Below are 26938 nucleotides of genomic sequence, written 5' to 3'. Positions count from 1 at the left end.
ACTGGTCCCCCTGACATCCCAGCACAGCAATAGGGCACCCTAGGGGGCACTGCAGTGGACTTCATAAAATGCTCTCAGGTACACCACTATCATTGCCCTTACGGGTGAAGGGGGCACCTATGTGGGTACAGTGGGTTTCTGGTGAGTTTTGGAGGGCTCGCAGTTTCCTCCACAATTGTAACAGGTAGGGAGAGGACGAAGGCTGGGTCCACCTGTCTGCAGTGCAATGCACCAAATACTAGACTACTCCAGGGATAATGGACCTGAGTATAACATCTGAGGCTGGCAAGTAATGTTTTTCATCACACTTTTGGAGGGTGGGAGGGGGTTAGTGACCACTAGGGGAATAAGGGGAGGTCATTCCTGATTCCCTCCAGTGGTCATCTGGTCATTTAGGGCACCTTTTTGTGCCTTGTTTGTAATAAAAACAGGTCTAGCTCAAAACATCTAAGTTTTAGTCCTGGACGTTTTTGTTTTGTTCCATTACGTCTGAAAAACATCTAAGTCACGCCCAAGTCCCGCCCTGAACACGCCCCCTTGAATTTGGACGGACTTCTGACGGACTTCATAGAAAAACATCTAAAAATAGGTTTCAAAAATACTGATTTGGACGTTTTTTGTTTTTTTTTTAAACTATTTATTCATATATTCCTTATTTTGACTTAAGCTTTCAGTCATTCTGTTTGTATTCTATTTCCGTGGCTTTCAAGGTTCATATATAATTTGCTTCATCAAATCCAAGAAGCAATCATTATTCATTTTTAATCCATCCCCAATCAAACATATAAATTGAAAGTGACCGACTCACCTGCAAATGCGCAGTAGAGACTTCCCTCTCTGTCCCGCCCTCGCGTCAAGACGTGATGACATCAGAGGGCGGAACAGAGAGGGAAACGGAGTTGGACTGTCAGACGCTGCCGCCTGGAAATGAACATCGCGTGTACCAACCTCCACCCTCCCCCCCATCCCCGCCGCCGCTTCCCGCCCCCCTCCGTATCGGGCCCCCTGCACTGACCTGACAGCGCCTCTCACCTCCGTGTGGAAGCACTTTCAGGTCAGTGCAGGGGACCCAGCACAGAGGGGGGAGGGAGCGGCGGCGAGGAGGGTAGCTGGAAATCTCGCCCGTTTTAACGGGCTTAACGGCTAGTTATTAGCATAAAATGTTACAGTTTAAGAAGCTGCTGCAGGTTATCTATAGCAAATATCCTCCCTGATGGGTGACATCATAAAACAGAGCCTGGTGCAGAAAACGCCCCCTAGCACCCTTTCTAGAAGTGCTTGGGAGCGACTCACGACACAAGCACATGTCTTCCTGCCCAATATCATCACACGGGACCAGATCAGTCTGATGCAACTGATGAGAATTCAACTCCAAGGGGAGATAGGTGGAGCAGGAAGAAGATTCATCCTGTTGAAGAGTACACCTGCTACAGATTAGTACGTTCACTATCTCCAAGGACAAGCAGGAAGAAATACCTCACCAATGGAAATACATAGCTTCCAGGCTGTCATAAAAGAAAAGGGGAATGCAACCGAGGACTGCAACAGGCAAGACCTTTAATCAAACTAAATATCACGCAACATATCTTGAAGGAGTGAATAAACATATGGATAAAAGTGAGCTGGTCAATTTTGTGTATTTGGATTTTCAAACGGCATTTGACAAAGTACCACATGAGGAAATCAGAAAGTCGTGGGATAGGAGGTAGTGTCCTATTGTGGATTAAAAACTAGTTAAAAGACAGAAAACAGAGAGTAGGGTTAAATGGTCAGTATTCTCAATGGAGAAGGGTAGATTAGTGGGGGTTTCCCAGAGGTCTGTGCTGGAACACCTGCTTTTTAATACATTTAAAAATGATCTAGAGATGGGAATAACTAGTGAGGCAATTAAATTTGCTGATGACACAAAGGGCTTCTTTTATAAAGCCGTGCTAGCAATTCCTGCACGGCAAATAAGAGGAAACCCATTCAATTCCTATGGGCTTCCTCTCATTTGCCACACAGGAATCGCTAGCGCTGCTTTGTAAAAGATGCTCAAAGTTATTCATAGTTGTTAAATTATAAGAGGATTCTGAAAAATTGAAAGAGAACCTTAAGAGACTGCACGACTGTGCATCCAAATACCTCTCTACCCTCATCTCCCCTTACGTCCCTACCCGTAACCTCCGCTCTCAAGACAAATCCCTCCTTTCAGTACCCTTCTCCACCACCGCCAACTCCAGGCTCCGCCCTTTCTGTCTCGCCTCACCCCATGCTTGGAACAAACTCCCTGAGCCCATACGCCAGGCCCCCTCCCTGCCCATCTTCAAATCCTTGCTCAAAGCCCACCTCTTCAATGTCACCTTCGGCACTTAACCACTACACCTCTACTCAGGAAATCTAGACTACCCCAACTTGACATTTCGTCCTTTAGATTGTAAGCTCCTTTGAGCAGGGACCGTCCTTCTTTGTCAATTTGTATAGCGCTGCGTAACCCTAGTAGCGCTCTAGAAATGTTAAGTAGTAGTAGTAGTAAATTCTATAAACAGAAGCAAAAAAATAGTGCACCAAGTGCTATACTAGAAATGATACTAAAGTTTAGGTGCTGTTTAAAGAATACGCTTAGGAGAAGATTCTATATATGGTGCCTAAAAAATTGGTGCCGAAATCAGTGCCAACTAAGCGTATTCTATAATCAGTGCCTAGATTTAGGCGCCGATTATAGAATACACTTAGTTGATATTTCAGCGCCGATATCTGCCATTTATGCCAACGAAAACCTGGTGTACATCTCAGCGAGAAGATTTAGGTGCACTGAGTCATATTCTATAACTAGGCACCTAAATTTTTGCAACACCCATTTCCCCGCCCATAACCATGCCCATTTTTGCCTTTTTGTGTTAGAAGTTTGGCGCACATTACAAAATATACTTAGTAAGTTGTGCGACTAAATTCTAATCAGTGCCAATTAGTGCTCATTAGAGCTTAAGTGCTGTTAGCGCTCATTAGCTTGTTAAGCCAATTAAGTTACGCACGGCGTTATAGAATCTGCACCTTAGCGCCTAACTTTAGACGTGAGGATTTACACCAAGTAACCCTTGATGTAAATCCTCAAATCTAAATTAGGTGTATATCGCCCTTATTGTATAACAGCGCACATTATTCTAGGAATGCCCCTGATCCGCCCATGAGTGTGCCCTCTTTTCAGAGCAACATGTAAATTTCAATTAAGGTCAATTAGTGCCAATAATTGATTACTGGCACTCAATCAGCGCTAATTGGCTCATTAATTAAACTGCACGCACAAAATGAATGAGTGCCTAATTTTAAGCGCCATTCATAGAATTTTGAGGTTAATGTGAGCAAGTACAAAGTGATGCATGTACAAAAAATGAACATAAACTATAGCTACATGATGCAACGTTCCACATTAGGAATCATTGCCCAGGAAAAGGATCTAGGTGCCATTGTTAATGATATGTTAAAACCATGTGCTCAGTGCACAGTGGCGGCTAAGAAAGCAAATAGAATGTCAGGAATTATTAGGAAGGAAATGTAAAACAAAAATGAAATTATTATAATGCCTTTCTATCGCTCCATGGTGTAACCACATCTCTAATACTGTGTGCAGTTCTGGTCACCGCATCTCAAAAAAGATATAACTGAATTAGAAAAGGTAAATAGAAGGGTGATAGAAATGATAAAGAGGATATAACGACTTCCTATAAGGAAAGGTTAAAGAAGCTAGGGCTCTTCAACCTAGAGAACAGCAGGCTGAGGGGAGATGTGATAGAAGTCTATAAAATACTGAGTGGAGTAGGACAGGAAGACGTAAATCGCTTGTTACTCTTTCCAAAGACACATGGACTAGGGGACATGCAATAAAACCACTAAGTAGTAAATATAAGTCACTTAGGGCCCTGTTTACTAAGCCGCATTGTAGGCACACTGTTTTTAGCGCATGCTAAAAATTAGCATGTGCTAATTTTTTAGTGTGCACTAAAAACGCTAGCACTTTTTAGTAAACAGAGCCCTTAATGTGTAATTAAACTCTGGAACTCATTGCCAAAGAATGTGGTAAAGCAGTTGGCTTAGCAGGGTTTAAAAGAGATTTGGCTAATTTCTTAAAGTCCATAAGCCATGATTGAGATGGATTTGGAAAAATCCACTGCTTATTTCTAAGGTAAGCAGCATAAAATCTATTTTACTCTTGGGACACTGTGAGCCACGACATGAATCAGACCAGCCTGGGTGCAAGTGAAGGATATTCCATCTTCTAGCCAAATCAAAGAGTGCTTTTACCGGTAGCAGCCCCCATGCTGTTGGGGGTCAAAAAAAAAATCCCCCAAAATTGGGTGGACTTTCTATGGATTTTAGTCTGATCCATATGGAAGACCAAGGCTCGCTTGCAGTCCTCAGTGTGCTTTCTCCTTGATGTGCAAGTGGCTTCAGGAAGAATGCTGGCACAATAATTGATCGGTTAAGATAGAACTCCAACATTACGTTAGGAAGGAACTTAGGATGTGTGCACAAAACCACCCTGTGGTTGTAAAATAGTGTAAGGTGGATCAGCTACTGAGGCTTGTAGCTGAAGTGACTGCCACCAAAAGCAAGACCTTCCAGGTCAGGTACTTCAGACAATAGGTATCAAGTGGCACAAAGGGAGCTTTCATGCGCCGATTATGCACAACGTTGAAATCTCATGACATTGCTAGGGGTTTGATGGGATGTTTTAATGGAAGCAAGCCCTTTATGAAGCGATTAACTGAAGACTGAACAGAGAAGGGCTTACTCTCTACACAATATGATTCAACTGCACTGAGATACCTGTTTCTCTCCTGGAAGCAGGAAGAAATGAAAGGCATGCTCCTGTAAGTTCAAAGGATCCACTTCTAACCTCTCAATACCCAAACCGTGAGGGCTAGGGCCTAGAAGTAGGGATGCAAGGGGGACCCTTTGATCTGAGTGATAAGGGTCAGAAAGCAGTTCAGAGGCTAGCTCCAGAAGTAGAGGGAACCATATTTGCTGCAGCCAGTATGGTGTGATAAGAATCATGATCCTTTATCCTGCTTAAGTTTCAAGAAAGTTTGCTATGAAAGGCAATCGAGGATACACATATGGAAAACCTTTTCCCAAATGAGGAGGGAAGCAGCAAAGGCTAGTTTACCGTGTATCCCTAGTCTGCAGCAGAACTGAGGAACTTTCTTGTTGAGATAAGTGGCAAAAAAGGTCTATCAAGCGGATGCCCCACTCTCGAAAAATCTTGGTTTATGGTTTATTTTGTTTGACATACTAGTCTTTCTTCCCACACAATAATTAAAATCAAAATTAAAACAAAGAAAAGAACATTATAGCACAGGGCTACTCAATTCCAGTCTGAAGTACTGATAGAACTCAACCTCATCTATCACTACTGACTGACTCTCGTGCAAATGTGGTAGGAATTCTTTAATTTCTCTATACCCCCCTCCATTTTGCCTAAAGCAGTACATTTTCCTATTGACACTGTACTAGAGATTACAAGATACTACTTTTAGATATATGGGCAGTTATTTCCTTCATAGAGGATTTATTAAAGAATATTGTTCCTCACTTGTGCTGTTTTACTTCTGAATCTGTATCTAAGTTTAAAGAGATAAGGTAGCTTATTCTCATATGCAGCCTATGGATTTAAACATTTTTTCTTTACAATCTACCAAACTTTTAGCAATTAAGGATAGCCTCTCTCTGCATCAGAAGTTGAAGGCTATGGAGAATCATCTTAGAAATTAGGAATATTGAGTTTCTTCATTTTCCTTTTACTCATTACCTTTCAGCTGAAATATTGGTAAGGAAATACTTTTGAGATGTCTTGGCTTTGCTCAGAGCCAAAGAAATAGTTTTTGTTAAATGTTAAAGTTCATGTTGATGACCAGGAAGGGGCTCTGGCTGTTATGGGTCCTTCAGAGAGTGTGGATTTATTAGCATTTCTTGAGTCTTAGCTAGAGTATACTCCTGGTAACTTTTCTTAATGAAGGAGATAAAATTGTGGTGGTTCAAGCTTATTTTGCTTACTTTATTTTTTTTTTTTTGTCTATTAGATTGTAAGCTCTTTGAGCAGGGACTGTCTTTCTTCTATGTTTGTGCAGCGCTGCGTACGCCTTGTAGCGCTATAGAAATGCTAAATAGTAGTAGTAGTAGTAGTAGACAGGCCATGTTTTCAGGATGTCCACAATGAATATGCATAACAGAGATTTGCATACCAAGGAGGCAGTGCATACAACTCTCTCATATGAATATTCATTGTGGATATCCTGAAAATCTGGCCTGCTTCTGGACCTCTAGGATCGGAACTAAGAAGCTCTGCCATAGCACACTCAGAGAAGGAAAACAGGATTAAAAATGTGGAAGGACTAGAAAACAGACTGACAGTATGAGTAATAGCCAACAACAAATAATAAAATAAAAAAAACAAAAAGGGTCAGGGGAAAGACTTGCAAACATCAGTGAATCCTGAAAGATGAAAACTCATCCAACTGTAAGTTAAAAGCTTTCTCAAACAGACAGGTCTTCAAGGAGGACCTACATTTTTGATAGATAGTGAAGGTGAAATACAGAAAAAAAGATCAAATCCTTGTCGTTTGGTAATGGGTCTAATGTACCGACAGGATACGGAAACGTAAGTCATTGGCTGAGCAGAGAAGCCTAGATGGCGAGTATAGTTGAACCAGCAAGACCAAATGAAGAGGAGTGTCAGTATGGATAGCCTTATGAGTAAGCATAAGAACCTTGAAGTGGATGTGGGAAGAAATGGGTAACCAGTGCTGTTGAATAAGCAAGACAGTGATATGGTTGAATCTACTAACAACTGAGAGAATACGGGCGGCAATATTCTGAATAATTTGAAGGTGATGGATCATATGTTGTGCTAAACTAGAGTAGATTATACCCATTTTTAAAGACCACTCGTGTGGTTGCATGAGCTGGCTCAGTCTGTCCGCCAGACGATTGTTTTTTATTCCTACCAGATAAGTGGCTCTGAGCACCATCCCATGGGAGGTGGCCCATCTCCACATCCTAAACAGGAGGCACAAACCTGTGCCTCCCTGCTCATTGACATTACAAACTGGTTGTCTTTCTGGATCAGAATAATTTGGTTCGTTAGCCAGTTTTTGAAAGCCTTTAGATCATTCGAAATAGCTCTTTGTTCTAGAAGATTCATTTGATGCTGCCTCTACTGAGCAGACCTTTGACCCTGTGTGTGAAGCCTATTTACATGAGGCCCCCAACCACAGAATGGATGCATCCACTGTAACTACCTTGAGGGGCTGAGGGATTTGGAATGGCAGTCCCTTGTACAAATGATTGTGAATTAGCCACCAAAATAGATTCCCTCTGAGGCATTCTGTCAGTAATTATATTCTGAAGGTTCTCCATGGTTTTAGTCCACTGGGAAGACAGGGTCCATTGAGCTTGCCTCAAGTTGAGGCATGCCACCGGAGTGGCATGAATGGCAGAAGCCATGTGGTACAGAAGTTCAACGTCTGCTGAGCTGATACCTGCAGGCTCTAGTGCACGTCCTAAACCACAGAGGTAAGAGCCTTTATCCTCTATGGTGGGAGGAAAGTGCTGGCTTGAGTCTTGTCAAGAAGGGCTCCAATGAAATCCAATTACTGGGATAGGTTGAGGTAGGAAGTGGAATAGTTTATGATGAACCCTAAAAGCTCCAGCACCCCAATAATCCTGCGCATCTAGGTAGGGAAATATGTGCATCTCCAGTCTGCATAGAAACGCCATGACTTCTACTAAGCATTTGGTGAAAACCTTGGGTGCCAACATGAGGTAAAAACACAGTATGCGGTACTGATAGTGGTATTTCTCTACTCGTACTCCGATACTTCCTGTGGCCTGGATGTACCTGTATGTGAGTGTAGGCATCCTTTAAGTCCATAGAGTATAGCCAATCTCCATTCTGAAACATGGGGAGTTGGGTGTGCAGGGAAACCATCCTGAAACATATTTTTGGCTAGATACTGTTCAGAGCTCTGAGGTCTAGAATGAAGCAGAATCCATCTATCTTTTTGGTGACCAGAAAGTAAGTTGTTAGGAAAGTGGAGGCTTCCCAAACGTACAAACATTCTATACATGTTATTCCTGGAATTGTGGATTTTTCCCAAGTCCATTTAGTAGTGGTTTATGGACTGTAGGAAACCGTCTAACCCCTTTTTAAACTCTGCCAAGCTAACCGCCTTCACCACGTTCTCCGGCAACGAATTCCAGAGTTTAATTATGTGTTGGGTGAAGAAATATTTTCTCCGATTTGTTTTAAAATTACTACCCTGTACTTTCATCGCATGCCCCCTAATCCTAGTATTTTTGGAAAGCGTGAACAGACGCTTCACATCCACCTGTTCCATTCCACTCATTATTTTATATACCTCTATCATATCTCCCCTCAGCCGTCTCTTCTCCAAGCTGAAAAGCCCTAGCCTCCTTAGTCTTTCTTCATAGGGAAGTCGTCCCATCCCCGCTATCAATTTAGTCGCCCTTCGCTGCACCTTTTCTAATTCTACTATATCTTTCTTGAGATGCGGCGACCAGAACTGAACACAATACTCAAGGTGCGGTCGCACCATGGAGCGATACAACGGCATTATACCATCCTCACACCTGTTTTCCATATCTTTCCTAATAATACCCAACATTCTATTCGCTTTCCTAGCCTACTGTTTCATTACTTGCATTTTCATTCGGTTCTTGCTGCATTTATAAATAAACGAGAACTCTATTTTTATAATATCCTTGGTGCGAAGTTAGTTCATTCATTGTTTGGGCGTTGTGAGCTTGAATCTAGGGATAAGCAGGAACATTTGTTTCTGACATGATATCACCTAATAAGAGAGCTTGGTGAAGTGCTGTTCTTTTGGTAATTTATACTAAGTGTCAGGTTCCCTAATAACATCCCAGAAGGTTATCTGGGTACGTCCCACAAATTTACTCTCTACAGCAGGGGTTTTCAACCCAGTCCTCAGGGTACACCCAGCCAGTTGGGGTTTTCAGGATATCCCCATTAAATTCAATGCTTATTACAACAACAGTAACTGTTCTAGACTTTTTTTTATCAATACAAAATGCTTATTAAATTTCCATAAACACATAAAAGTTTCCAATCTTTAATATCAATCACACACTCTCCCCATACATACCAATCTAAAACAATTCTTTGTACATTTGCTCTACCACTAGAGAATCCATGACTGCCAACTAAATTAGTATACAGAACAGTTCTTTATACATTTCTTAACTTTTTAAACACATGACAGAGTCTTTTTTTCAAATTCCCGTCAATTCAAATACTTCAAAATCATTATGTATTTACTAAACAAACTGTAGTTTTCATAGATAGTCTTCTAACCAGTTAACTTGCTCTTTCGGCTTTCCCAAGCAAATAAACCTTCACTTCAAGTTACTTAGATCTGTTGTTTAAATTATTACATGGTTGTCATGCAAAACTCTGGTTTCCGAGGACAACTTTACAACTTGTAAGCCGACCAATACTGTCAGTTTTTTTTTAGGCAAACCAAATATTGCTACACAGTTTTTTAATCTTTTTCTCTTGCTGTGGTTGTCCTTGTATTACTTCTCCAGTTGCAGGTTCAAATCTCCTGCCTCACTCCTCTTCCATGCTAATCACAACACAGTCACTGAGTTTCGCTATAAGCATCATCAGGGGTTCAACTAAACAGCATAGACTGATATTAAAAAGGACTCCTACAAATTTAAATCCAAATCCTCTGCTATACCAAAATGTATTTCAAACATGCTATGTTTCAAAACCACTATTAAGCTGCATATTCAGGACGAGTCTCCTGACAGTCGTAAAACAATGGTGCCGTGCTCACTCAAATGCTGGTGCATGCGCATAACTGCTTCTCCACTTCTTTAATGCTGATGAATAGCATCACGTGTTATATCCATAGACATTCTACTTCTTTGTTTAAGCCTAACGGAGTCACTATTGAACATTTTCTGGAGAGCAGTGACTCCGTTAGGCTTAAACAAAGAAGTAGAATGGCCAGTGATATAACACGTGATACTATTTATCAGCATTAAACAGGTAGAGAAGCAGTTGTGCGCATGCACCAGTGTTTGAGTGAGCTGACAGTATCAATCGGCTTGCAAGTTGTAAAGTTATCCTCGGAAACTAGAGTTTTGCATAACAACCATGTAATGATTTAAACAACAGATTTAAATGACTCGAAGTGAAGGTTTATTTACTTGGGAAAGCCGACAGAGCAAGTTAACTAGTTATAAGATTGCCTATGAAAACTACAGGCTGTTTAGTAAATACATAATGATTTGAAGTGACGGGAATTTGAAAGAAAAACTCTGTCATGTGTTTAAAAAGTTAAGAAATGCATAAAGAACTGTTCTGTATACTAATTTAGTTGGCAGACATGGATTCTCTAGCGGTAGAGGAAATGTATGAAGAATTGTTTTAAGTTAGATTGGTATGTATGGGGAGTGTGTGCGATTGATATTAAGGATCAGAGACTTATGTGTTTATGGAAACTTAATAAAGCATTTTGTATTGATAAAAAAAAAAAAAAAAGACTAGAACAGTTACTGCTGTAGTAATAAATGTTGTAACTAGATCTAAGTGTATACTCAGTAGGTGAATTTACATTATATTCAATGGGGATATCCTGAAAACCCCAACTGGCTGGGTGTGCCAGAGAACTGGGATGAAAACCTCTGCTCTATAGTCAAGCTAGAGCATGTATGCCTGTTCTGCACATCTTTTACATTATGTGATCTCCCATTTTATGATACTGTCCCACTCTTATTACATCAAATATATACCTGGAATCTCTCTCTTTATAGTGGAGTGCATGAAAAAAAAAGTGATTTTTTTTTATCTGGTAACTAATATAGAGTTCAGGTTGAACAGGAAGATACAAATTATGGACAGTTGAGAAGGGGGAAGGATTATTGTAATTTATTTTACTATGATGTTATTTTATGAAAATGTTATTGTACAACGCTTCAAACTTTCTAAGGAGGTGTGTAATCAAATACAATAGATAGGTATATACTCACTGAAGACAAACTATATTCATATGGTATTCTTATAAGCATAAACTCCAAAGCAATCACAAATCCAGAAGAGCTAGAGCATAATCACTCTGTATATAAACCAGCTCTTCTCTCTCTATTTTATCATGGAACTACAGTGTGATCAGGTCCTATGATAAAACAAAGAGAGAAGATATGGTTTATTTACAAAGAGAATTTTTATAAGCATTGAACTGTCCATTGTTGACAGTGCACACAAGCCAGAAACTTGTGATATGGAACTGGAACACCACATTTTTTTTAGATCCTCCCAAAGTACAAGACAGTACCTTGCATTGTTTTGGCTGTGAAAATAGGCCAAAGATTTATGGACAAGATATCACCATAAAGTGTTCTTGCAATGCTTTTTATAAGAACACCTAAAATTCCCAAAGTATGAACTGGAACAAGCAGACACCAGGAAACCCACATACAGCAGCAGATTACCACAATGATGCTTTAATGAAGCAGTGGCAACTTACTTTTTCAGCCGCATGTATTAAGGCTGTGTTTCCATTCTTTTGTCTAGCATTCACCTTTGCCCCTTTCTTAATAAGGAGTCGAAGGAGGTCATCATGTCCACCGGCTGCAGCAAGCATTACTAGAGTCATTCCGCTTGAATCCTGAAATAATTGCATTCTACAAATTAAAATTCTATCTTCTAAGATGTGGTTTATGAACTTTTGTGCAGGTAACTAAATTTAAAGACTGAAAAGTATTGTTGGAAGCAAACACAACAGGAAATAACCATTAAAATTACAAAATCAGGTTTGCAGCAATCAAAACAAAGCACAATTATATACTGGAGGTAATTTTATAACAATGTCTTACATGCTCAATTGCCCAGGTGTATATGTGAATAAAAGCAGGTTTTTAGAAAACAGAACACCTAATCTTACACAATATGGCAGAAATTTTATAAGAAGCCACATTCTAGTCATTTGCATGCATAATTGGCCTATATTGACTAGTGGAAAAGTAAGCACCATGATTTGATAACACATACTTTGCTGGTGGGCATACAGATAGCCGGAATTTGGGCACAGTACGGGTGGAACACCCACGCATATACATAAACCAGACTTTTGTATCATCTATGGGACTGAGTTAAGTGATCACACCTTTTCACCCATTTGAGTTTGTATTTTATAAAGAAAAATAGGTACCTACTTTTCTTTATATAATAGGTTTAAACTACACACCCTGTTATGTACCCTCTATATGCACAGGTGTTTCTAAATAAAGACAATGGGCAGAGTAGAGACAGAATCACGTATGTGCCGATTCTTCCTTGGAGCATATATAACAATGGGCAATTGTACAAAAGGCTCCTTGCCTAAGCACCCTGTTTATAACATCACCTTCATTGTGTGTTCTGAAATATGTTTTATGAGAACTTAAATCATTTCAAAGCCTTACCCATAATAATGTTAATCCTGCCCTCCAAGCTTAGAAAACAGATCATGTACATAACAGTTACCTCTTGTTCTAAATTATATTCTTCTTTAGAATTAAGTGCATACTTCACAGTCAGGTAGTCTCCATTTTTAACAGAGTCCCTCAGTGCATCTATAGGAGAGAGAATCAATAAGTTCTAAATATTTTCATGTTTCTGCCCATGTATAAAAAGGAATACTTTCCCCAAAAGGCTATCACTTACTGTTTGATATGGGTTCTGTGGTTGGAAGAATTTCATCTTTTCCATCAAGATGCTTCTGAAAGTCCTCCAGTGTCATCCATTCCAACTGTAAGTCCATGCCCAAGCTAACAACTTGTTTGTCATCTAAATTAGAAATATTTTTAAACAAAAAAATCCAATTTTCTAACTTATAAAATTGTCAAGTACATAGGAATTTTCTCAGTATATTGACTAAGTACAGTACAGATGAGTATTATATTTCACATACCAACACAACCAGGGTAATCACAGACCCACAACATATATGTATCAATGACTGTTCATTGCCCATGCCCAAAATATGTGAAAACCACCCACCAGTGATTAGCCATGACACACTAACAGGCGGGAAAATGTTGTCTTGCCAGGACCACGCCAGAAAGATATTGTCCTTCTGGGGGAGGAGTGGTCTCTCATTCAAACACCCATCATATACCTCAAAGCATACTTTGCAAAAAATATCTTCAACAGGGAACCAAATATGATCACATGCTGTCATATCATTTCTGAACATATATTCAATGTTCTCTTGTACCTGTGCTCTCCGGTACACAATAAAAAGAACAGACTTCCAGAACGCTCAATAAGGGGAATGGGGGGGGGGGGGGGGGGGGGGGGAATTTGATATACTGTCTTTCTGTAAGGCAATACTTATATACTTATGTACTTAACCGGACTGAGAGCTGAGAACTATGGGGGCAGAGGACCAAGCAGTCCTCAAAACCGCAACCACTTAGCTCCACAAAGGGAAGGGACCTGGCAGCTGCCAGTGAGAAAGATGATCAAATTGGGTTGGGGAAGAGTATTAGCAATGGGAAGAATGAAGAGATCTTCCAGTGGATTTCACCAGCTACCGACAAACAATCCTACAGCATGCCTTACAAATAACTGGAAGAGTATGCTTTTTAAAAATAATAAAAATCTTAACCTGTACTCACCAGAACTGTCCTGCACTTGATGCACGCTGTCTACTACCTCTTGGTCCCCTTCTGAAGCAATGATCGACCATGTATCTGTTTCCTCTCTTGTACTCCTCCTTTCTTTGTATCCTTGCTTATTTTCTCTAGCTTTGGATTCGTCTGTTGGTTTACAGTCAAATGCAGACTCCTCTTTTTTCCTGTAATTCTCTATAAATTCACCCCTTTCCTCTGGTGTTAATCGAAATGCATCAAAGGCATTTTTAGTTTCCTTGGGATCTGTAAAAAGAGAAGATGTCTGAAGCTGATAGTGAATACTGGAACCAGATAGTAAAGGTTAGCAAAGGCAATTACAATGGTGAGATGTTTCACATGGTGTGCAGGGAATAGGACTTCACAGTGTTAATGGAACAAAAACAGGGAATACCTTGTACATTTCCTAACAAGTTCTGACAATTGTGTGGCTATAGGTATGATTAAATTAGAAATTATCCTGTTTTCAAAAGTAAATGTTAAGCTCAATGGTTAAAATGAAGATGAAAAAATAATGAACGGTGATCCCTGTGTTAGAGAAAATGATAAAAAATGTTTGTCTTTTTAAAAATAATAGTCATCATTGACTATTATCATTGCGGTGTTGTAGCTAAATTTGCTTACAAATGAGTCTTTGCCAATAAGGTAGCTGCAAAAAAAGTAACCTACTAGGGTAAAATAATTACAGAAGTTTGAAAAATGTCCCAATTTGCTAGAAACCAGGGCACAAACTATTCCACCACTATCTTACTCACAAGTATCACGTTTCAACGGTTTTTACTGGTGATATATTAAACACAATGAATAGAACAATATTTCAGCAATTTCTGTAGAGTTCCAAGTGCAGGCCTACTTTGTTCAAATATGTGCAGGCTAATACTTACAGTGGGGGAAATAAGTATTTGATCCCTTGCTGATTTTGTAAGTTTGCCCACTGACAAAGACATGAGCAGCCCATAATTGAAGGGTAGGTTATTGGTAACAGTGAGAGATAGCACATCACAAATTAAATCCGGAAAATCACATTGTGGAAAGTATATGAATTTATTTGCATTCTGCAGAGGGAAATAAGTATTTAATCCCTCTGGCAAACAAGACCTAATACTTGGTGGCAAAACCCTTGTTGGCAAGCACAGCGGTCAGACTTCTTCTGTAGTTGATGATGAGGTTTGCACACATGTCAGGAGGAATTTTGGTCCACTCCTCTTTGCAGATCATCTCTAAATCATTAAGAGTTCTGGGCTGTCGCTTGGCAACTCGCATCTTCAGCTCCCTCCATAAGTTTTCAATGGGATTAAGGTCTGGTGACTGGCTAGGCCACTCCATGACCCTAATGTGCTTCTTCCTGAGCCACTCCTTTGTTGCCTTGGCTGTATGTTTTGGGTCATTGTCGTGCTGGAAGACCCAGCCACGACCCATTTTTAAGGCCCTGGCGGAAGGAAGGAGGTTGTCACTCAGAATTGTACGGTACATGGCCCCATCCATTCTCCCATTGATGCGGTGAAGTAGTCCTGTGCCCTTAGCAGAGAAACACCCCCAAAACATAACATTTCCACCTCCATGCTTGACAGTGGGGACGGTGTTCTTTGGGTCATAGGCAGCATTTCTCTTCCTCCAAACACGGCGAGTTGAGTTCATGCCAAAGAGCTCAATTTTTGTCTCATCTGACCACAGCACCTTCTCCCAATCACTCTCGGCATCATCCAGGTGTTCACTGGCAAACTTCAGACGGGCCGTCACATGTGCCTTCCGGAGCAGGGGGACCTTGCGGGCACTGCAGGATTGCAATCCGTTATGTCGTAATGTGTTACCAATGGTTTTCGTGGTGACAGTGGTCCCAGCTGCCTTGAGATCATTGACAAGTTCCCCCCTTGTAGTTGTAGGCTGATTTCTAACCTTCCTCATGATCAAGGATACCCCACGAGGTGAGATTTTGCGTGGAGCCCCAGATCTTTGTCGATTGACAGTCATTTTGTACTTCTTCCATTTTCTTACTATGGCACCAACAGTTGTCTCCTTCTCGCCCAGCGTCTTACTGATGGTTTTGTAGCCCATTCCAGCCTTGTGCAGGTGTATGATCTTGTCCCTGACATCCTTAGACAGCTCCTTGCTCTTGGCCATTTTGTAGAGGTTAGAGTCTGACTGATTCACTGAGTCTGTGGACAGGTGTCTTTCATACAGGTGACCATTGCCGACAGCTGTCTGTCATGCAGGTAACGAGTTGATTTGGAGCATCTACCTGGTCTGTAGGGGCCAGATCTCTTACTGATTGGTGGGGGATCAAATACTTATTTCCCTCTGCAGAATGCAAATAAATTCATATACTTTCCACAATGTGATTTTCCGGATTTAATTTGTGATGTGCTATCTCTCACTGTTACCAATAACCTACCCTTCAATTATGGGCTGCTCATGTCTTTGTCAGTGGGCAAACTTATAAAATCAGCAAGGGATCAAATACTTATTTCCCCCACTGTATATCATCCACCTTTTCATATTTTCTTTCCCACCCTGACCCTTCCCCATCTTTCCCTCTTGTAAGTCCCACCCACGAAAGCACCCCAACTTTACTGGTAAAAGATCAGTCTAACTCCCTCCCCCCTCGCAGTAACACACACAAAAAAACAAACCAAAACAAAAAAACACAGAGGTCCTCTTCCTCCTCCCCCCCCCCCCCCCCCCGGATCATCCCGAAAGAGAATTCATAATAAAACCGCGTGCCCTAGGCGATACATATTGAATGTACGGGTCCCAGATCTTCAAGAACTGTTTCTTCTTTTTGAGGGACATTCCCACCAACCTGCGCTTCGATAACAAAAGCTCATGTAGCTGACTGCACCAATGCCAAAACTCTGGTGGTTGATCACTAGTCCACATCACTAGTCCCCCCCCAACCGAGGCACCCACGGATTTCCGAGGCGGCGTGAGGTGCGCCTACCCCTTGCACTCCGAGCGCTGCAGAATTGTAGACGAACCACATAGGAACCCAGGACCACGTGGTGAAGGCCAAAAAAAAAAAACCAAAAACTACCAAAAAACTACTACAATTAACTGCTTGCTTTGCCTCACTGCATGCACCGATGTCGGCTAGGACTTACAGCTTATACTCTGCTATGCTAGCACTAAATAGAAGGTAAAGAGCTGCTATGCCACAGTAGCATCACTTTCTGTTATGTCCTTCTTTGTTTATTTTGTGCAGCGCTGCATAACCCCGGTAGCGCTCTGGGAATGTTAAGTAGTAGTAGTAGTATTTAATGCAGATGCTTTAATTATCTTAAAAATTGTACATAGAAGGCAACTAAGATGCTTAGCCAAATAACACTATCTTCTATAATGATTTAATTGCTATTGCCTTGCCTCGATCTAAATACAAGGCAAGTGAACAGCCTGGTTCAACTGTAAAACAAAGAAAAATTGTAACTTACACCGCTACAGCCTTATGCTAAATGTAATTATCTCACTCTGCTTGCTTACACCGCTACAGCTTCATGCTAAATGTAATTATCTCACTCTGCTTGCTTACACCGCTACAGCTTATGCTAGATGTAATTGTCTCACTCTGCTTGCTTAAGACCTCCAGACAAATGAGCCACCTTGCACAGTGAGATAATTGGATCAACACATAACGCTCACTGTTATGCTTTAATTGTAAATACAGGCGTGCTTGCTCTGATTAACCTAGCATGAAATGCTGCCAAGCTTAAATGCAACTACAGGCCTGCTTCGCTTTGAATATAAACTTGCAGATTGCTTGCTACAGCGCCTCAAATACTGATATGAATACCAGTAAAACACTCCTAACCTTTTTCTGCATCACCCTACTCTCTCACGCAAACATTACCTACGACCCAGACAACAATAACACCACAACCCACAAATTACACAGCACTCACACACACACAATGCCCACCTTGAAGAGCATCGATAACAAGCCAACCACAACACACCAACTCCACGCACAACCTATGAACAACTTAACAAACCAAAACAACACAGACAACAACAACCCAATTACTTACAAATCATACAACACTCACACAGACACAATGAACACCCCAAACAGCACCCATAATCACTCACCACCAACCCACCAATCATATGCACAACCTTTTGACAACCCACCAAACCAAAGACACAATAACCAATCAAGAGGAATAGCCTCCGGAAACGAGCACAATCGACAAAATGAGGAAAACAACAACAACAACAAATTCAATCACCGAAGGAACAGACAACTAATAAAAATAAACACGTCAAACCCTCCCTTGGAACCATATCGCTCAATTCATCTAGGATACATCAATGCAAGATCAGCAGTAAGGAACTCAGTAGACATACTAGACTGGATCGTCGCAGATAAACTAGACCTCCTATTTATCACAGAAACCTGGCTCCATAGTCCTACAGATCCAGCCATCTTAGAAATATGCCCACCAGAATACAAAATCACCCACTGGACAAGGAATGGAATAAAAAGAGGAGGCGGAATAGCTATAATTTACAAACCTGAATTCACCATCACAATCACGGGTGAATCTACCTCCCCACATCTCAAAATTGCATCGACAAGAATCAACCATCCAAATCTAACAGGCCACCTCAACACAATCCTATTCTACAGACCTCCAGGGAAATGGCAAGACTCCCAAACACAACTCATGGATTTCGTCTCGAATTCCTGCGTATCTTCCTCAAACATCCTCATACTAGGAGACATCAACTTACACCTAGAAGATGACACCTCACCAAGCACACGAGAGTTCAAAGAATTCCTAAAACTTTGGGATCTGCAAGCACCTTACATGCAACCGACTCACGAAAAAGGACACACACTAGATATCATAACGAATAAATTCGAATCGGATTCAAATATCATGATCACGGACACAAGTTGGACACCTACACTATGGTCAGACCACCATAAAGCAAATGTCACTCTCTGCTGGCGAAAAACACACTTAAACACGACCAACAAACCCGAGCGAACAACATACACAACGAGAGGAAAAATAGACTCCACAACATTCTGGCAACAGATCTACCAGTACGAATGGACAACAAACGCTGACACCATCCAATTCCTCCAAGAATGGGATGAGCTATGTACAACAACATTAGACAAAATCGCCCCAACCCAAACCAGAACATCACACAGGAAAAAAGCAAACCCATGGTTCACCGAAGAGCTGAAAAAACTTAAAACACAAGTCAGGAAACTAGAACGAGCTTGGAACAAAAAGAAAGACGAACAAACACGAAACGACTGGAAACGACTTCGGAGAAAATACAAATACACCATAAAACAGACAAAAAGACAACACTACAAAACAATAATAGGACCAAATTACAAAGACACACACAAACTCTTCAGCCTTGTGAACAAACTGCTAGATACCACACCAGTTACAAATAACGGTAAAAACATACCAGACGTCGACAGCCTTGCGAAGTACTTCAAAGAAAAAATCATACTACTACGACACAAAATACCCACCAGTCCCATAGAATACGCCACTCTTCTAGACTGTCTGGACCCAGAAGAAGGAGCACACCCAGCAGACAGAACCTGGACCGAGTTCGAACCAATACCAGAAGACCTCATCTCTAATACTCTCAAAAAATATGCCAAATCCAACTGCAAACTAGACGCATGCCCAAACAGCCTCATGAAATCAGCCCCTCAACAATTCACAATTGACCTAACGAAGCATGTAAATTACATGCTACAAAACGGACTCTTCCCAAAAGAAAAAGGAAAAATCCTACTCACCCCAATTCCTAAGGATACAAAGAAAAACTTGAGCGAAATTACCAACTACAGACCAGTAGCATCCATACCACTGATAACTAAGTTAACTGAAGGGATGGTAACCAAACAACTCACAAACTATCTAAACAAACACTCAATACTGCATGATGCCCAATCCGGATTCCGGTCGAACCATAGCACAGAAACAGTACTAGTCACCCTTATGACCAAATTTAAACAAATAATAGCAACCGGGAACAATATACTCCTCCTACAATTTGACATGTCAAGCGCCTTCGACATGGTCGACCACGAAATCCTACTACACATACTTGAATACTTCGGCATTGGAGGAAATGTCCTAAGCTGGCTCAAGGGGTTCCTAACCATGCGCTCGTATCAAGTCACATCACACTCAACCACGTCCAAGGCATGGATACCTGAATGTGGAGTCCCACAAGGATCACCCCTCTCACCAACTATTTTCAACCTAATGATGATCCCTCTAGCAAAACTCCTATCAAACCATAACCTCAATCCACATATATACGCTGATGATGTGACAATATATATCCCTTTCAAACAAGACATCAAAGAAATCTCCAACGAAATCAATCAAAGCCTAAACATCATGAACACATGGGCAGACACATTCCGTCTGAAATTAAATGCAGAAAAAACTCAATGCCTGGTACTCACCTCCCAATACAACACCAACGAATTCAACGCGATAAATACACCAAACCTAAACCTTCCAATCTCAGAAACGCTAAAAATTCTTAGAGTCACTATCGACCGCCACATAACACTTGAAACCCATGCAAACAACACAACTAAGAAGATGTTCTACTGCATGTGGAAACTGAAAAGGATAAGACCACTCTTCCCAAGATTCGTCTTTCGTAGCCTAGTGCAATCCCTCGTCCTCAGCCATCTGGATTACTGCAACTCATTATACGCAGGCTGCAAAGAGCAAACACTGAGGAAACTTCAAACAGCCCAGAACACAGCAGCCAGACTCATCTTCGGTAAACCAAAATATGAAAGGGCAACACCACTACGAGAGAAACTACACTGGCTTCCGCTGAAGGAACGCATCACCTTTAAGGTATGCACACTAGTCCACAAGATCATTCACGGCGAAGCCCCAGCCTACATGTCCGAGTTGATTGACCTACCACCCAGAAATGCTAGGAGATCTTCCCGAACATACCTCAACCTCCATTTCCCTACTTTCAAGGGCGTGAAATACAAGACGCTACACGCGTCAACCTTTTCTCACACGAGCACGCAACGTTGGAACTCACTGCCATGCAACTTAAGAGCGATCCACGAACAAGCATCCTTCCACAGATTACTGAAGACCCATCTATTTGAGACAATTTACGGAAAAAACCAAAACACATAGAGCCCACACTCACTTACATAAATGCATCACACATCCACTTATGATCTCTCATCCCCCTAATTCCACATTACTCATACATATACTTACAGGAATATGTACACCATGTGCCTATGTGTCTTAAGACTGCCCTTAAGCTTCCCATTGTCTCCTCCCAAACTCTCCCTGTTGATGTCCCATTGTGATATTCCTAATGATAATTCGATTATCTCGCATAACTTGTACAATGTAACCCATAACCAATTTGTAACAACTGTATTCTCATTATTCATATCTTATTGTAAGCCACACTGAGCCCGCAAAGAGGTGGGAAAATGTGGGATACAAGTACAAACAATAAATAAATAAATAAATAAAATAAGTTGTTTGCCCAGGAGACAGGCCTTTCTAACCAAGAGTTGAGCACCTCTACCCCGCAGGGCAAAAAGTCTATATTTATCTAGTAATACTCCAAGCGAGACACACAGGATTGGGACCCTCAACAGCTTTCCCAGAAAATGAAATATATCCCCCCCCCCCCCCCCAAATTTTTGGACCACCGGGCATTCCCAGAGAGAGTGAAAAAAAGTCCCCACTTGAGTTCTACATTTGGAACACAGAGGCTCCACCACTCCCCCCATATTGAAAATTTGAGCCTTCCTGAGATATGCTCTGTGCAATATACAATACTGACATGTACGTAAGTCCGCATTAACAGCTAGAGCTGGGATGGCTGCCGAAAGCTGATCAAAATCTAATGTCAGATCCGTGCATCCCATGTCCAAAGCCCACCGATCTCTAATTGATCCCTTATTTTTGAGAGGAGCCAAAAGTGTTAGTGCTTTATATAATCCAGAGACCGACAAACGCTCTACCGGAATAGAATGAAAAAAGGCTCTCATACGTCTGCTATGCGCAGCCCCCAATAACTCACTACTAATCATACGAACATAATGGGCAGTTGGATATAGGCATACATTTTGCTGCAGTTGATCCCAATACCTAAAGCTCCCAGGGACAACAAAGCACCCTTTGCATCTAAGACATGCTCCAATCTCATGATACCCATAGCCTCCCATTTTCGAAACAGCGGATTGTCTGAGCCCGGAAGAAAGCTTGGGTTGCCCCATATGGGCAATAGATTAGAGGCCACCTGTGAAATTCCCCAGTACTTAGTCAAATCTTTCCAAACTTCCCTCAAAGGCCTTAACAACATACTCATATTCATGCCTGCCGGGATCTCCTTCCTGGGGGCTTTCAATAAGTAATATAAGTGACATGGATGAAAGAAGGCCATTTCTAGGTCCCTTGGAGTATAGTCCTGTCTATCTAAAAACCAGTCTCTTAGGTGCCGAAGCAAACAGGCTTGATTATAACGTCTTAAATTAGGGACCCCCAGGCCTCCCTCCCTCCACGACCCCAACATCAGGTGAAAGGGCATTCTGGATTTGCCTCCCCCCCAGATAAATTTGCGTAGATGTTTATATAACACGGTTAAATCTTTTCTAAAAATGCACAGTGGTAACGTTTGTAGAACAAAAAGCCATCTTGGGAATTCCACCATTTGAAATAAATGTATCTGTCCATGTAGGGACAGTGGTAGAGGTCTCCATCTGGTGAGACATTCTACAGTGTGTTCTAATAAACGTGAGATGTTTAAATGAAATAGGGACGACACTTTTATTGTAAGTTGAATGCCTAAATATCTAAAAGACTCGTTTAAGTGGAAATTCCACTTCCTATTCCTGCTTTACCTGCAGCATAGAGGCTAGTGCTAGCGACTTGGAGAGATTTAATTTAAATCCCTCAAAATCTCCATATTCGTGAAAAAACTCCAGAACTGCCGCCAAAGATGTGCAAGGATTACTAATATGAAGCAACAAATCATCTGTTAACGCTGAGATTTTAAAAATGGAGTTCCCGACAGTCACTCCCGAAATATGTGGGTGGGAGCTAATTTCTCTGATAAGGGGATCTAATGAAAGCACGAAAAGCAGTGGTGACGGAAACACTGCAGATCGTTCTCCATTCGCCTAGACAAATGCTCTTGGGTCAGCCTACAGCACTCTTACCGCCTCACTAAAAAATCCCTATATGCCTACCCTCCTCAGCACAGCAAACATGAATTGCCAGGTGACCCGATCGAAGGCTTTCACTGCATCAACTAATTAAAAGAGACTGTGCCAGGGGGAGGGGAAGGGGAAGAGAAGGAATTTGGAAGAAGTCAATATAAATATTGCTTGCGAAGCGTAATCGGAAGATTCAGTGCTATTTTTGTTATTCATGTTACAATGTACACGCAAGCCTGTTGGATATGATGATAAGATTGGGAGGGGTGGGGGGGTGGGAGAAAAGGATAAAATCATTGATGATACAAGATATGGCTGAATGTATCCCAAGTGTGATGTACTCTTTCCCGGTTAAATTATCGGTTATGTAAATATTGTTGAATCATCAATAAAAATTGTTAAAACTTAAAAGAGACTGTGCCTTCGACCGTTCCACCACCTCCAATGATGCCAAAATTGCTCAAATATTTTTAGCCACTGATCTTCCTTTAACAAAACCCACCTGGGGGTGGTATATCAAGTCTGGGAGGACGTGTGACAATCTATTTGCCAGAATTTTTGCGTATAATTTAACAGAGATGGGGCGGTAAGACCCTGGATCTTCTGGGTTCCTCCCCGGTTTTAACAAAACAATCATTTGTGCCACATTAAAAGATTCTGGAGAAGCCTAGGGCCCAGGGAGGGATGGGACTTCTAAATATAAGGTATTTAACAGTGTTGCGTGCCCTGCAGCACGTTAGGGATTGGTTAATCGGGAAACAAGACTTTTCAGCGACTGTAATAGAGTCTGCTATGTCCCCAATGGCACATCTCAGCTGGTTGCTGCACTTGCCGAGAGCAATGTCAGTGCCAGGGATTTCTAAAAATCCGCTGGTATATTCAGCTACAGCAGCCTGGCGGTGGCTATGTAGAAGACATGGTTTCTCGGCGAGTGTGACGCCCTTCATAGCATTGCATAATAACCCAGACTTCCCTGCGGGGTCCACCACAGCTGCATTCGCTCGCTGGCGAAAGCAGGGAGTCCGCTACCTGTATCATCTGATAAATGAAGAAGGCAAAGTTCGTTCTTTTGCAGACATTCAAGAGGAATATGCGGTGCTGCCAGGGGATTATTTGGCATACATGCAGGCACACCATTATATCTCGGCCCTAGAGTGGACGCATTTATGTGAGGATATGCAAGAAACTTAACTCAGCTCTGACACTGGGAGCGCATAATGTGATTCCCCTGCGTTTTCATCATCGTTTTTTGTTGGACACAACAACAGATCTGGATTGCAAGGGCAGAGTGAGAGTGTGGACACTGGAATTGGGAACAGAGGTGACAAGAGATCTGTTTTGGAAGTATCTTCAGATAATTCAAAAGAGTTCCCCCTTTCCCAAGTACTGGGAACTGCAGTACAGGTTTGCACTTCGCCTCCACATTTCTCCAGCAAGAGCGTATAAGGCTGGGTTTGGAGAGTCAGGGGCTTGCCCCAAGTGTGGAAGAGACCCGGCCACTCTGGGCCACGTTTTGGACTTGTGAGCGCATACTGTTTTTCTGGACCCAGGTACTGAGAGAAATCTATACTCAATGGGGCCGTAGAGTACGGCGGCACCCTCTGTTCCTATTTGAGGAATACCACAACACAGGGGCAACCCTATCAGGGTTCAACCGGTTTTTGCAAAGAGCAGTAATGGTGGGGAAGCAGTCTATTTTGATATGCTGGAGAGAACAGGAGGCGCCCACTTTGGGGATGTGGAGATCACACATGATAGAGCTGCTGAAAATGGAGCGATGCAGTGTGGCAGAATTGGACACAGAGGAAGGGAAATCTTTACAGAAGACCTGGGAGAGGTTTTGGGACACGTTGCAACCCAGAGCGAGAAGCAGAATCATTAACTGACACACAACACACGATTTAGATGTATTAAATATAATAGAGTTGTTTGGGGGATGGGAAGGGGGGAGGAGGAGGTTAGGGAAGTTTGGGGGGGGCTAGTGGGAGGCGGAGGGGTCGCTTTACTCATACTACCCCTCTCCTCAAGACCCTTCACTGGCTCCCTATCCGTTTTCGCATCCTATTCAAACTTCTTCTACTAACCTATAAATGTATTCACTCTGCTGCTCCCCAGTATCTCTGCACACTCGTCCTTCCCTACACCCCTTCCCGTGCACTCCGCTCCATGGATAAATCCTTCTTATCTGTTCCCTTCTCCACTACTGCCAACTCCAGACTTCGCGCCTTCTGTCTCGCTGCACCCTACGCCTGGAATAAACTTCCTGAGCCCCTACGTCTTGCCCCATCCTTGGCCACCTTTAAATCTAGACTGAAAGCCCACCTCTTTAACATTGCTTTTGACTCGTAACCACTTGTAACCACGCGCCTCCACCTACCCTCCTCTCTTCCTTCCCGTTCACATTAATTGATTTGATTTGCTTACTTTATTTATTTTTTGTCTATTAGATTGTAAGCTCTTTGAGCAGGAACTGTCTTTCTTCTATGTTTGTGCAGCGCTGTGTATGCCTTGTAGCGCTATAGAAATGCTAAATAGTAGTAGTAGTAGTAGTATATGGAAATGTATAACTGAATGTGTGGCTTGAAATGATAATTTGGCATATTAAAGACATTCACCAGGGGAGATTTTACTTGTTCATAAAGCAATTTATAGAATTCCACCCCATAACCGTCCAGCCCAGGCGTCTTCTGAAGCTTATTTTGTTGCATTGCGTGATAGGCGCATTCAGAAATTCTCTCTGTGCCTCCGTAATCGTCGGTAAAGTCAGACTGTCTAAATATAAATCACTATCCAACATCCCATCTGTGGGCTCCTGATACAATAGTTTGTAATAATCCTGCAAATGGGATGCGATATCTGCATCTTTCTGAATCCCATGGCCTCTTGCGTCTTGGAGTTGTATTATGCGGGTTGTCCCTTACCTCCCTTTGATTAGTCTGGCTAGCATGCTGCATGCTCCCTGCCTTATTTCCATGTCTAAAAAATTGATATCGATAGTATAATTGTGATTTCCTCACTCTCTGATGGAGCAACTCATTTAATTCTCTCTGGGAAGTCAAAGGCACACATCAAAGGCATTCCAAGCCTTGTCAGCGGTGCTAGCTATGGGGAATGTGCTTTTCGAGTAATACACAGAGCTTATTTTGCACAGGTTCAATTGTTTAAGGCTGGGGGCACTGGGTTTCCTCTTTGTCCAAAGTGCAAACTGTTAGATAATACCTTTTTTCATGCCTTTTCGCCCTGTGGGGTAGTTCGCCGCTTTTGGCGCTGGGTGGTAGAACACTTATCTTTCTTGTTCTCCCGGAGGATTGCGGGCACTCCTTTTCAAATGGTGCTTGACAGCCCGGGGTCTTTTAGGGGGTCATCGGTAGAGGGCACCTTATTTTTCGCAAATTGTGTTTGTTGGTGAGGAAATGTGTATTGCGGTCCTGGGCCTGAGACAACACACCTGGATATTGGCATTGGCACAACCTTTTGCAACAGCTGCTGTCCTGGGAGGCAAAGAGGCATATTTTCAAAGCACTTAGCCTTCCAAAGTTTCATAGAAACCCGTTTTTTGAAAATTTGGGTTACCTATTTGGACACACTATCTCAACGGGGCAGGAGTCTCATTCTCAATGGACTGTGAGCATTCTGGATGGTTCTGATTATAAGGAGGGTACGCACCTTGAGTAGGGAGGGGGCTCGGGGGGGGGTTGGGATTGGATGTCGAATGGATTTCAGTGTTTTGGAGGGGGGGGGGCATTTAGATGGGGCTGTCATTGAGTTGCTGCTTCTTTAGGGGGGGGAAGCACCTAGGACGGGGGTTTATCTTGGGTTGTTAATCAAGTATGTCTCCACTCAGGAGCAAGCGTTATAGCTATGTTTATGGGAGTGTGGAATATTACGGTCAAATTTTCTGGGGATACAGGGCATTTTGAACCTTTCCTGGGTTGTGCAGACTGCATGTGTATCTACAAGTTTGTCTTTGTAATGCATTTATTTCATAATAAAAACAGTTGAAAAATAACAACTTGCTTGGTGTATAAGTCAAAG

At 42.0% G+C, this 26938-nt stretch overlaps 1 protein-coding gene across 2 annotated transcripts in view; it reads right to left on the bottom strand.

Moving 5' to 3' along the window:
- Positions 1-26938, bottom strand: part of MPHOSPH8 (M-phase phosphoprotein 8) — a 95182-nt gene that overhangs the window by 41862 nt on the left and 26382 nt on the right. For both annotated transcript variants that reach the window (XM_030200283.1, XM_030200284.1), the window contains exons 5-8: positions 13690-13947; positions 12734-12856; positions 12554-12642; positions 11556-11696 (exon numbers count right to left, since the gene is read on the bottom strand). In XM_030200283.1, the coding sequence (XP_030056143.1) occupies positions 11556-11696; positions 12554-12642; positions 12734-12856; positions 13690-13947 (611 nt within the window). The remainder of the gene's footprint in view (positions 1-11555; positions 11697-12553; positions 12643-12733; positions 12857-13689; positions 13948-26938) is intronic.

This window comes from Microcaecilia unicolor, chromosome 4, assembly GCF_901765095.1.
Source record: "Microcaecilia unicolor chromosome 4, aMicUni1.1, whole genome shotgun sequence".
In the NCBI taxonomy this organism is placed as follows: domain Eukaryota; kingdom Metazoa; phylum Chordata; class Amphibia; order Gymnophiona; family Siphonopidae; genus Microcaecilia; species Microcaecilia unicolor.
The sequence above is the reverse complement of the archived record's forward strand: the minus strand, read 5'-3'. Positions and strand labels throughout refer to the sequence as shown.